We start from the raw sequence: 13,024 nt of genomic DNA, 5'->3' as shown, positions 1-13,024 counted from the left end.
TTCCCCGTGCTTAAAGTGAGCACATGACAGTAACTGGTCCAAGTTAAATATCTATATACATTTCTGGATCTGGTGCATCCTACGGAATAATGGATCTAAAATTAACTTCTTTCAAAATATGTCTCTACAAAAAAAAAGACAAAAAAAAAAGTTCTCTTGGCTCAACTTGCCCCCACTGTGGGGTAAATTGAGCCACATGGACATAAATGGTGCTATTGATTATACTGAAGTAAAACTGAACACTTTTTTAACCTCATATTACATAAGTAGATCCAAAAAAATGACTTCTATGTGTGAGCCTTGTGATAACAGGGAATCTGAGCTGCTCACGTTGACTTAGTAAAATGTTGGAAAGAATTTTGATCAGATACGTTTTCAGACTACATGATAAAGCAAGGAAATATTTACAGTATGTATATAAGCAAACCATCTTGTTTTACTTGCTCCATCAAAATCAAACCCAACAATTCAACAGCTACAGTTTCATCAAGCACGATCCAAGAGAAACTGCTGGGTTCTGTGTTAAAATGTCTTGCCTTTACAAACTTTTAATGATTCATTCGTGTGTATGAATGACACATTACACTGCCCTCAACAGGTTGAGCTCGGAAAGGGTTTGGAGATGTTCACAGATGTCTTTTGTGCTGTTGTGTCTCATGTCATCAAACTCTGTTCCTCTGAAAGGCTCGCAGCAGTTCTTCTTTCTTCCACTTCGCCCTCTTTGGTCAGATGCCTCTAAACATCAGAGGAGCGAGAGAACAAAGTGCCTTAGTGAACTCCGAGCCGGTCCACGGTCTTTCTGTTATTAACAGGGATAATCAGCTACCAGCTTAATCATCCACCTGCTATGCAAATACTCAAACACACACACACACCTCCAGCACGCTACTTACTAGCCTCATATACAAAGTTCTGGGAGATTTGCATCCAAACCTCACAGCATAGAGCTTCCTGATGAACTGAACGCCTCATGCATCATGGTAAAGTACAATTATTTTGTATTTAGTTGAACGCTAGACATTCAGGAATACAGATGAAGATGAAATTAACATGTGATTGGTTTTTTGAGTAGGTTTAAGATGCTACAAACACTGTTTTATATGTAAACATCAATGTAATCATAATTTAGGGTGGCAACATCCAGATACTGGTGTTATGTATTACCTGGAATTGATATCAGATACTGTGTGTGTGTGTCATATTTTCTTTTTCAGAAAGGTTAGCTAACTTCTATTTTTAGATTTTCTGCTTTTTGTACTTCAGCACGCTAGTGTTTCAGCTCCTCATTCGCAGTGAATAAAACGCCACATTGTTCTCTGTTTGATGAAACTGAAGCCCCTATCAGATAAAAACCGGAAAATGGCACTGTTTCTGCTTCCTCTTATCTAGTCATGCCAGTTACAACACTATTATGTTTAAACTGTGAACATACCGTACAATTACTTTTTATACTTTTGTTTTCAAGATGGCTCTTAATCTCTACTGAGATCTATGCCTTCACCTTTGATCAAAACATTACTAAACCTGTTTGAATACCCATAAAGTACAACATTGCTTCTATCTGTCAAGTTTCAAGTCATCTGCTGTGTTTCTCCTCTGATGTATGTGTAGAAACAGAAGACAAGAAAAATATACTGTAAAAAAACGGCAGCTCTGGTTGCCAGAATTATACCGTAAAAATTACAGTAATAACGTTTTAGGTTTTATGGTTTTATCTTAAACTTACAGTTTAATACCGCAATTAACTGATACAATGTTAATATACCAACTTATTGAAGTACTGAAATCTGTTTTTTACCTTTGCAATACACTGATATCCACCAAAAGCAGGTGGTGATGGGCAATAAACATTAATTTAACAACATTATATGTAACATACAACCCTAATAAACTTAACAGATAAGTTATATAAGATAAATATCAAATTCAAACACAATTTGAAATGCAATGCAGAGAATTCTGGGAACGTAAATTTTACAGGAAACTACCGTTAACCACATCACAGGTTTACTGTAGCATTTCCATTGTTTTTTACCGTTAAAATCACGGTAATTTTTTACAGTGATACAGTATTCATCTTTGTGTGTTTCTAACCAAGATAAGCAGATGTGTAATTGAGTTGTCTACGAATGAAATATTATTTATGTTTAAAATATTACACATTATACACTGTGTAGCATTTCTACACTCTCCATCCATTTAGCATCAATATATATATATATATATATATATATATATATATATATATATATATATATATATATATATATATATATATATTTACATAATCTTTGAATATCCGGGAAGTGTTTAACAAACCGGCTAGCAAAGATCAATGCATATTATTCTTGTTTGACTTTCAGCCTGATAATTTTGGTCATGCACTGTATTGCTTCTTCATTTTTAGAGTTTCTTTGGGAAGTTGAAAACATCTGTACTGTAAGTACTAAAGTATTTTTTTTAAATCAAACATCACCTTGCATAACTGTCTAATTTACCTGTTTTTTTTTCTTTTCTACAGACATAGCGGACCACCAGCTCCACCCAGGAGAACAGGTGCTTTCATGACAAGACATACCTGTGTAAAAACAGAAAATAAAAACATCTATACAACAAAATATACTTTCCCAGAAATATTTAGATTTTGGGTTAAAATAAAGGTATAAGGGGTCATTTGTGACATCTAATCGTTTTGGCTTTGTTTTAATAATTCTTTCAAACACAATAAAAAAAAAACTAATTTTAACATATTGCAGTTAACATATATTAAATATATTAATTATTATTAATTATATAGCTTCTTAATTAAAGAATAATGCACACATAAGAATAATGCATGCTTGGCAGAACTATATACAAAAGCAAAAACAAGTTTAAACAGCTATGACAATCAACTACAAAAATATGAATAATTAAAACAATGGCTTCTAAACCATTGAATGTGGGTGGGACAGTACCCGCCCACTCTCAAGATCAAAGATATTAGACCCAAATTTATGTAAATGACTAAACTTGACACGCATAATACTCCTTCTCCTTCACATCTGCTATCCAATGGCAAAAATACAGACACACATAAATGTGAGTATTAAGCATGAAATAATCGATGTATAATGTGTGCTTTTCCGCCCAAATTTAATTTGTTTATGAAGACTATGTCTCCTGATTTAAATGGCTTATTGCTTTTAATTTTTAACTTAATGCTTCTTATATTGGTTAGAATAGAGAGTGACTTTAATGTAGTAGCTACAGTTGCAGAATTCTTTAAAAGCACAGGAAAATTTAAGAAAATTTTAAATTACACATTTAAAGCATAACCTGGAACAATTCATTGTTAATAACACACACGCACGCACGCACGCACACACACACACACACATATATAATACTTTGCATTTTAAAATCAACATTTAAAAGTCAAAACGACACACTTTAATTTTTTGAATTGTAATTTTCTGAACATTATCACCCACTCTCGTGATTTTTGTGTTCACTCCCCCAAACATTTTAATATTGCATATAATTTTCGTGCATCAGGGAGCTGCTATCAATATGCGGATTATTAAAATTTCTGTTGAATGAGTGCTTATCGTTTACTTTCACTTTCAAATTCGCGGTCATGCGCTCTGTGTAAAGGAAGATCAGATATTTGTCAGTGAACTCAGTATCTGTTCAGCAGCAACAGATCTGTAGGATTAATTTTTTGACATATATGTAGAATATTTGTTTCATATTTCATGTGATCTCATTACAACTCTTCAATATTTTGCAGATAACAGCTCTGGATATGGCTGGCCAGAAGACGAATTTGTAAGTATTTAACAAATATCACTTTTCTAAAAATAAAAAGACATCTTTCTCTTATATGGCTAATCTGAACTGGTAATTCATATACCATAAGGCCATCCTCTTTCAGTACAACTGTTTACTTCTCATGACGCAATTACTGACACATATGAGTTGTTATATTTCATTATTTGAAATCTTTTAACACACCTGAACAATCCTGACAATTTTGTGTACATTAATCTGTACATTTCCAGGACGAGGAAGATGCTGATACATATGAAGCTCCTCCATGTGAACGTCCCACCATTAAAGTCCAACCTCGCCAAGTAGAGGAGAATGTTTACCTGGGTATCTATCTATCTATCTATCTATCTATCTATCTATCTATCTATCTATCTATCTATCTATCTATCTATCTATCTATCTATCTATCTATCTATCTATCTATCTATCTATCATGATGGATAGTCATTGCATGTATCAGAATTAGGCTATCTATGTGCTCGTGCACAAGCAGCTCCATTGCATCTCTGGAGACAAGTTTTGTTTTTGCGCTTGCAAATTCCGCCATGTAAATAGCAAAGCCGTCATGGAACGGGTGCATTTGGCTCTTAAAGGAATAGGATATGAGACTCTGATTGGTTTATTGCACGTTATGCCCAAAAAACACCCATTACTCATTAAAGGAATAGGGACAGCCCGTTTAGACCATGCGCCAGGGTGCGCAGACCATCTTCCCATCGTTAAACTAGCAAAAGAAGATTTGGCCATGCCCTGAGTGCACCTGTGCTGTGCGCTTTAGACCATGTGATTAGATCATTAAAATAGGGCCCATTAGTGTCTAATTTAGTGTTTCTTTTCTCAGGTTATCCAGATCGAACCCCAAACCCTGTTATTCCCAAAAGACAGGCAGCACCGCCGCCACGACCAGCCAAGATCACCCCGACAGGGAAAAGCACGGTAAACATCTAAATTACAGCAAGATCTTTATTATAAGTTAACTGAACAAAGTAGTCATGTACTGTATAGCTTTAAGACTCAGTTGTGTGCTTCTTTTTCTTCTAGAAGCCAGAGCCGCCTCACGACGAGTTTTACATCGACCCCAATGACAGCAAACGTGAGTCTCTGAAACAAGCAGATAAATTAAGAACAAAAAGACTTTTTTGGATCCAAAATACAGTAAAAACAGTTAAATATTATTACATTTTAAATTAGTTGTTTTCTATGAGAATATCTGTTCAACTGTAATTTATTTCTGTGATGCTCCGCTGTATTTTCAGCATCATTCCTCCAGTCTTCAGTGTCACATGATCTTCAGAAATCATGAAAATATGATGATTTACTGCTCGAGAAACATTTCTGATTATTATCAGTGTTGAAAACAGTTGTGCTGATTAATAGTTTTGTGGAAACCGTTATTTTTCAGGATTCACAGATGAATAGAAAATTCAGAAGAACAGCATTTATTTCAAATACAGATCTTTTGTAACATTATAAATATCTTTACTCTCACTTTTTGATCAATTTAATGCATCCGTGGTGACTAAATTAATTTAATCAGAAAAAGTCTTGCTGAGTTTTGCACGATAACATAATTCAGAGAAATCTGGATGGTCTAGTGTAAATTAAAACTCTTTAACTATAATTTTTTTTAGCGCCTGAGGTGATACGCAATGATAAACCTGGTAAAAAAGCCCCTCCTAAGAGACCCCCGATGAGACCCCCACCGGCCTCTCAGCAAGACGAAGGTCCTTTTTAGACTATATTCATCAAACTATCACAGATATTAATACTGGATATTACAGTATTTCAGTATGTTTAGTTACTGTACTCTCTGACCTTCCAGATGTTTACTTGGACCCAAATGAAGGACAGGTGAGCATCAGTGAGCAGTGAAAATAATGTAATAAATAAATATAATGCAGTCATTTTTGTCAGATATTATGATGATTTTAATATCACTTTATATTTGTTTCTGTCAGGAATATGATACCTATCTAGCTCCTGTAGCAGGTCAGCACTCCGTGTTTTTATTACTTAACATGATTTTGTATTGATAAGTTGACTTGAATCATATCTGTCATTCTTTATTTGGTCTTTTACAGAACCTCCTGCACCCCGAAGCCCGGCCCGCATCCCTATGCCTCCCAAAACTCTAGGACGAGACCTTCCACCGCAAATGTATGTGTGTCTCTGAATGTCAAAATCAGGGTTTATAACGTAAAATAAAACTAAAACTAAAACCATATTCAAAAAATTATAATAAATGCTACTCTGAATTAATATATATATACACACACAATTAATTGAAGTATTGTAAGATTATAATACTATTATATTTGAGTTTTGAGCAATTCATATAGCATTTGATGCTGATATGGCATGAAATTATAAATAAATAAAATTATAAATAATTAATAATCAGCTAAGATTAAAAAGATTTGTACTCAAAGTAAGTAAAAAAAAGTTTCTCCTTGGAAAATATTATTATTGTTATTATAATTTTTAATCAAATATCAATTTAAAAGATTGTACGTTATATAATTATTTGATTTGTTTATTTTATAGTTTCTTTGTAAAATATGATATTGTTAAATTATTGCATAGAATCCATTGAAGCATTGTTGATTGCCATATTTTTCATAATGTCTTTAAGTGACAAATTATAATAAATAACTAAAATTAAAATGCAAATAATGGAAAATATTAAATTATAAAAATATTGAAACTATAATAGTATCGAAATCATACTGAAAATAACACTGGTCTAAATTGATTTATTACAGACTCCCATTAAATGATAGTGTTTGATAATAGTTTTTTCAATTGCTATTCCTAGAACTACCTTCCCTTATGAAACAAAAATATATTGCAGTATATTGGAAAATATAATGTAATATATTAGGCATATATTCTTATATATATATATTTTTTTCCAATATATTGCAATACATTGAAAGCGGCGATCATTTGTATATTTTGCAATATATTATATAATATATGTATCATCAATATGTTATTAAATGTATTCAAATATATAAAATATTAGAAAATAAAAAGGGAAAATAATATATTACAATATATCACAAGATATTTTAAGAAATATATTGGTAAATATTTTTTCCTTTCCTAAGGGTTTATGCATTTAGTAGCAATGTTTATCTAGAACAGTTGATTGTGCATTAAATATACAATTTATATTCATCAAAATGCATCATTTCTGTCCCCTAAGAATTGAACACATGAAGTTGGTGTGGCTAAAGTAGTTCAATGCATTCCTCAGATGCACATTAAAGAGCGACCCGAGTCAGATATCACAGATAACTCACTGGGGATTTTTTTTAAGGACAGTAAAAACCCTAAAATTGTATAAAACTGCAAAACCTAGTTTGGTGATACCGTTTCTCCTTGTCTTACAGAATGAAGCCTCCTGTTCCCAGAGCCAAATCTGTAAGTACTAGTTTGACACATGCATGCTTTCATTACAGTGTTCTTCTCTCTTGATTCGTTTGTTGGTTTCCTCAGAGCTCGGTCCTGATCAGTGACACCGCGAACAAAGGTTAGGGAGTTTGTTTCTTGTGTTTAACTCATGTGTGATGATGCAGAGCCAGAGGTACAGCTTCATTTTCGTCTTCTCTGATGGTTTAGTTCTGCCGCCGGAAGTAAAACGTGCCACATTTTCAGGCCAGCTGCCACCTGCACTAAACAACAAACCGGTTTCTCCCATCATCCTCCCCAAACAACCCAAACCTAGGTGAGTCTTTACATCTTCAGAAACCAAAAACTAAAAGAAAATGTTAGAAATTTCAAGCCCGTTTTGGGTCTTTTAAGATTGCATCGTGACATTATTTTCGTGAAAATGTCTTCAACCTCACACTATTGTGTTTCTCAGTAATCGACTGTAAAGAAGAAATTCAGTTTCCATTAATCTAATGTGAACAAAAAAATTATGTTTAAATTGTAAAGTATGCATTTGTTACACAGCTTTTTATTCAAGTTTAATTTATTAAAAAAAAAAATAATAATAAATCTGACATTTATATTAGTTCTCTTAATAACTATGTAGTTTTTATATTAAAGGTAAAATTTTAATTAATTTAGCTTTAGTTATTTCAGTACTCAAATTAAAAGTTATTTTTTTACTTAATATTTTTATTTATTTATTCATTTTTGTAGTTAATGATATTAAGCCTGCATTTTTCATTACTGTCTTGCAGTTTTGTTCTTGTTTTTGCATTAATATAAGTTTAATATCTATATAGAAATGAATTAAGTGACTAATTAAGTAGTTATTTTGGTATATAAGTACTTAAACTAATAAAAATGCTGAAATTATTATTAATATTTATTTTATTTCAAGTAATAAGAATGTTTTTTTTATGGTTTTAGCTAATGATAATAACTCTTGATTTTTTTTTATTACTGTCTAATTACATTTCAGGTTTATTAAAATAAATAAATAAAGTTATTATTATTTGGTGCCAGTATCTGCTTAAATGTCATGTAAATAAAGTCACATTGCTTTCTTTATGCAAAATGGTTATTTCCATTACTTTTTTTGTGGTGAAATATAAGACAAGCAAATATTTGAAGCCTATTTTTAGGTACAGTAAAATTAATTGCCTCGAGATATTTTCATGCATATGTCTCCAACAAGAAAAAAGTTATTTATATATATATATATATATATATATATATATATATATATATATATATATATATATATATATATATATATATATATATATATATATATATATATATTTTTTTTTTTTTTTTTTTTTTTTAATTAATATAAAGACATGTTTGTCAAACTCACATGAATGTGTTGTGTTTCTAGTCCTCCTCCTCCTCCATCTCTGGACAGCACAGGTGAGCACGTTTATTATTTTCATTTATTTGCCATTCTCTCTAAAATCTTTTGATGTAAATGTAACTGTTATCGTACGTCACATAAAAACAAAGATCAGAATTAGTCATCATTTCCAGATTCAATTCATGTTCTTTCCATACAGCACTGTCTTTTGGAGCAAAGCCAGTTGCTCAGGTAAACACTTCAGACACAATCAGTGATTTATATGATTGGTGACAAAGATGACGCTGTATTCAGTCACTGATTGGCTGATGGTTTTGATCACGATTAGGGGGCGGGGCTACAGGACAAAGACTGGTTTGCTGGAGTTTGTGAACGTAAGACTGCAGAGGAAACCGTGCTCAGGATGAACAAGGTGTGTCTGCGTTTGTGTGTGATTGACATTTTATTAAAATACTGCATGTATATCATCTGTGTTCTGTTCAGTCATATTGTCATGAAATATAAAAAATATAAACGATAATATAAAATAAATATTTACATTTTATTTGAATACTTCTTGTTTATCATCTAAATGAGTGCTGTTTTAAATCAGTGTTTTGAAATTAAGCATTAAAATAAAAAACAAACGAAAAATAAAATATAAAATTATTATTGAAATTATTTAAACTCTGCATGTTAATCATCTAAATGGGAATAAAAATAAATAAATAAAAAAGGATGAAAATATATTATTAAATGACAAAATCGTGCTCGGGATTAACAAAGTGTGTTTATTATTTATTTAAATTCTGCATAAGTTTCCTCTGTATGGAAATGTTCAGTCGAGTTATTGTTCTCAAATTAAACAATTAAATAAAACAAAAATATAAAAAAAATTATATATAAAATAAATATGTACATTTTATTGAATAATGTTGCATGTTTATCATCTAAATGGAAATGTTCTGTTGAGTTTTATTGTTCTAAAATCAAGCAATACATCAAAATCTTAAATAAAATGAAATCTAAGTTAAAAAAAAATCAAATAAATCCAGGATAAACAAGATGTCCATCTGTTTCTGTGCTATTTGTATTTTTTTTTAAATTAATTTTATTTATATTCTTCATAATTTTGGGAGTGTTCCTTTTTCGTTCTAAAATTAAGCAATAAAATAATATCTACAAATAAAAGATGAAAATAAATTACAAAATAAAATGTATTATAATATATACAGTATATATCATTTAAATGTGGTATGTTTATCATCTAAATTGGAATGCTTAGTTGAGCCATTGTTCTGAAATTAAGAAAATAATAATAATACAAATAAACAAATAATATAAAAACAAATATACAATAACAAAATAAATAAATGTATTTAAGTCCTGCATACTATACCCAATATGTGATTGTTCAGTCATATTGTTCTGAAATTAAGCAATACATTTTTTCAAAGTAATATAAATTGCATAAAATAATCTATTTGCTTAATATCTGGAGCCGTTTTCACTAATTTTGCACAGAGAGTTGATTTGTGGTGTGTGTGTGTTGCAGGACGGCACGTTTCTGGTCAGATACAGCAGTTCTCAGAACGACCGTCAGCCCTTCACGCTGGTCGTGCTTTACCAGCAGACCGTCTACAACATCCCTGTGCGCTTCCTGGACGAGTCACAGCAGTACGCGCTCGGAAAAGAGGGCAAGAAGACGGAAGAGGTAGAGGAGGAGAGGAAGACGCTCTCTGTGTTATATCTGTCTGTCTGCTTTCACTTCAAATTCACAGATTGAACGCAGTCACGCAGCTGTGCACGAGTTTACATTTACAGAATGCATTTTGCAGAGGCTTTTATCTAAAGCATTCGTTTTTTTGTCATTTGATGCATACCCTGTGAATCGAACCTATGACCGTAGTGCCATGCATAATGTTTAACTTAAAGCACTTTAAAAACACTCCAAGTATTTTCATTTTACTTGAAGTATCATTTAATTAATTGATGTTTCACATGATTATTTTGATAGGGATTGTCGAAGTGCTTGAGCTCAGTCTCATGTGACCACAAAACATCTTCCCTCATTACAGCTGGAGGATTTTATGCTTTTTGGTCCTGAAATACATTTTTAAATACCATAGGGATCTATTTTCTGTATGCATATGTTATCAAATGATCAAAAGTGAAAGTAAAACTGCAGCATGACAGTAAATACTGCACATTGTGATAGTTGTGATGATGATCTGTGTGTGTTTTGCAGCTCTTCAGCAGTTTGCAGGAGATGATCTCTCATCACATGAAGAACCCTCTCCTCCTGATCGATCGTAAGAGTCAAGCTAAACACAGCACTCTCCTCTCAAACCCTGTTCGGCCCTAACGCTCCCGTTTCATCCTCCTTCCTCTGATACTGACCCCATCACACAAACAAACACTCACTCATACACTGCCGAAATTATTTATTACCGTATGTTTGTAATGCAGTCAGATATTCACAGTGTGTCTCGTGTTCGGTGCATTTCATGTTTGGGGATTTTTGAATCTATGTAGTGGTCATTCAGATAAACTCTTCTATACATAATGTTTACAGGAAAACATGTTGTCTCTGTGTAAAATAGTCAATAAATAAAGAAAAATCAACATGTGAGCTTTCTGACATTTATTTCCCCTGCACAAACTTTACAATCAAATTAAAACATTAAAGAATGAGAATAAAAAGATTCTTTCTCTTGTTTTGTTTCGTGTGTCATTGCTATTAATGTTAACTGAAACTATTCAAAACCTTTCTTCATTGAAATAAACGTTAACTAAAATATATGAATTTAAATGATATTTTTTGGAAATATTTTTATTTGATGACGGTTGATTCTGAAACACACTAATTTACTCAAATTAATAAAACTAACCAAACAAATGGAAATAAAAATAATAAAACTAAATAGACATTTCATGAAATAAACAGAAATGTGAAAAAAAAATAATTAGTTATACTTTTGGTAAAATTATTGTTTAGTTTAGTTTAGTTGAAGAATTTAAATTACTAAAACCAAATCTGAAATTAATAAATAAATAGACATGCAAAATATTTGTTATACTTTCAGTATATATTTGAGTTGCCAAAGGAGTATTTTATAGTTTGTTTACTTTAAAGACTTCAATTACTAAAACTACAAATTTTACTAAAATTATATTTATATTTATTATATATATATTTTTAAGTTGTTAATGAAAGAAATGTTACCTAAAATATAACAATTCAGTTAAAATCCTTCAGTCTTTGAGTAAATATTTCAGTTTAATGCCAAAGGAATATTTATAGTTTGAAGGACTTAAATTACTGAAAAAAAGAATAATAATAACCTACCACTTAAACTAAATAAACAATTAAAAAATAATAATTGTAAACATTTGTAAATTTAAATAAATGTTAACTAAACAATATATATATAACTTTCAGTCAATATTTCAGTTGTGTCATGTGTTGTGGTAAAAATTTAATAAAATAAAAATAAATCAATAAAACAATACTAAGCAGACATCTTTTTAAAAAGAAAAAATCATAAAAAGTTAATTAAAATGACGGAGAATCTAAAAAATACATTCAAAATAATAACAAATACAAAAAATTATATGAAATGTTCCTATATGTATTGTTAGTCAGTTGTGTTATTTGTTATAGTTAAGTTAAAGTTGTACTTAAAATAAAAATGAATGAAACTAAATGAATAAAATAAAAACTAAGCAGACAGAAAATATAAAAATAAATTAAAAATAATAACAAATACTCTACGGATGATCCTGAAACAGCAAACTGGAAACATGCAACTGTGTAACAGCGGCTTCGCCCGCGCGCTGCGCTCGTGCACGAGTTACTTGTTTGATACATATGTAACATAGAATACAGAGTTGCGTTACATGTTACACAGTCGCCTGACATTGAAAAGAAGGAAGGTAAAGAGATTGTTACACAGTAGCATTGTTCCAAGACGAGTCAGAAAATGTTACATAGTTACGTTTCAATTATTACAGTTCCTGTATCATGCAATGCCCCCCCCCCCATTATTACAGTTACTGTATCATGCAATGTCCCCCCCCATTATTACAGTTCCTGTATCATGCAATGCCCCCCCCCCATTATTACAGTTACTGTATCATGCAATGCCCCCCCCCCCATTATTACAGTTACTGTATCATGCAATGTCCCCCCCCCCATTATTACAGTTACTGTATCATGCAATGTCCCCCCCCCATTATTACAGTTCCTGTATCATGCAATGTCCCCCCCCCATTATTACAGTTCCTGTATCATGCAATGCCCCCCCCCCATTATTACAGTTACTGTATCATGCAATGCCCCCCCCCCATTATTACAGTTACTGTATCATGCAATGTCCCCCCCCCCATTATTACAGTTACTGTATCATGCAATGTCCCCCCCCATTATTACAGTTCCTG

General features: G+C 31.6%; 1 protein-coding gene across 1 annotated transcript; it reads left to right on the top strand.

The window, feature by feature from the left end:
- Nucleotides 1-667: 667 nt before the first annotated feature.
- LOC113052769 (B-cell linker protein) lies at nucleotides 668-11,216 on the top strand. The gene is made up of 19 exons (XM_026217201.1): nucleotides 668-980; nucleotides 2,408-2,439; nucleotides 2,522-2,556; nucleotides 3,773-3,810; nucleotides 4,044-4,137; nucleotides 4,655-4,749; nucleotides 4,855-4,906; nucleotides 5,445-5,537; nucleotides 5,636-5,664; nucleotides 5,772-5,802; nucleotides 5,895-5,970; nucleotides 7,209-7,239; nucleotides 7,315-7,348; nucleotides 7,438-7,543; nucleotides 8,630-8,661; nucleotides 8,805-8,836; nucleotides 8,934-9,017; nucleotides 10,140-10,298; nucleotides 10,833-11,216. The coding sequence occupies exons 1-19, from the start codon at nucleotides 978-980 to the stop codon at nucleotides 10,947-10,949; spliced, it is 1,173 nt and encodes a 390-aa protein (XP_026072986.1). The 5' UTR covers nucleotides 668-977; the 3' UTR covers nucleotides 10,950-11,216.
- Nucleotides 11,217-13,024: the final 1,808 nt, after the last annotated feature.

The sequence above is a fragment of the Carassius auratus genome, chromosome 33 (genome assembly GCF_003368295.1).
Source record: "Carassius auratus strain Wakin chromosome 33, ASM336829v1, whole genome shotgun sequence".
Lineage (NCBI taxonomy): Eukaryota > Metazoa > Chordata > Actinopteri > Cypriniformes > Cyprinidae > Carassius > Carassius auratus.
This window is presented reverse-complemented; position numbering and strand designations above follow the sequence as displayed.

Excerpts from the sequence above, each read along its gene's own strand:
- LOC113052769 (XM_026217201.1), top strand. Across the intron at positions 7,349-7,437 it reads CAGTGACACCGCGAACAAAG|TTCTGCCGCCGGAAGTAAAA; the intron begins GTTAGGGAGTTT and ends CTGATGGTTTAG. Across the intron at positions 9,018-10,139 it reads CCGTGCTCAGGATGAACAAG|GACGGCACGTTTCTGGTCAG; the intron begins GTGTGTCTGCGT and ends TGTGTGTTGCAG.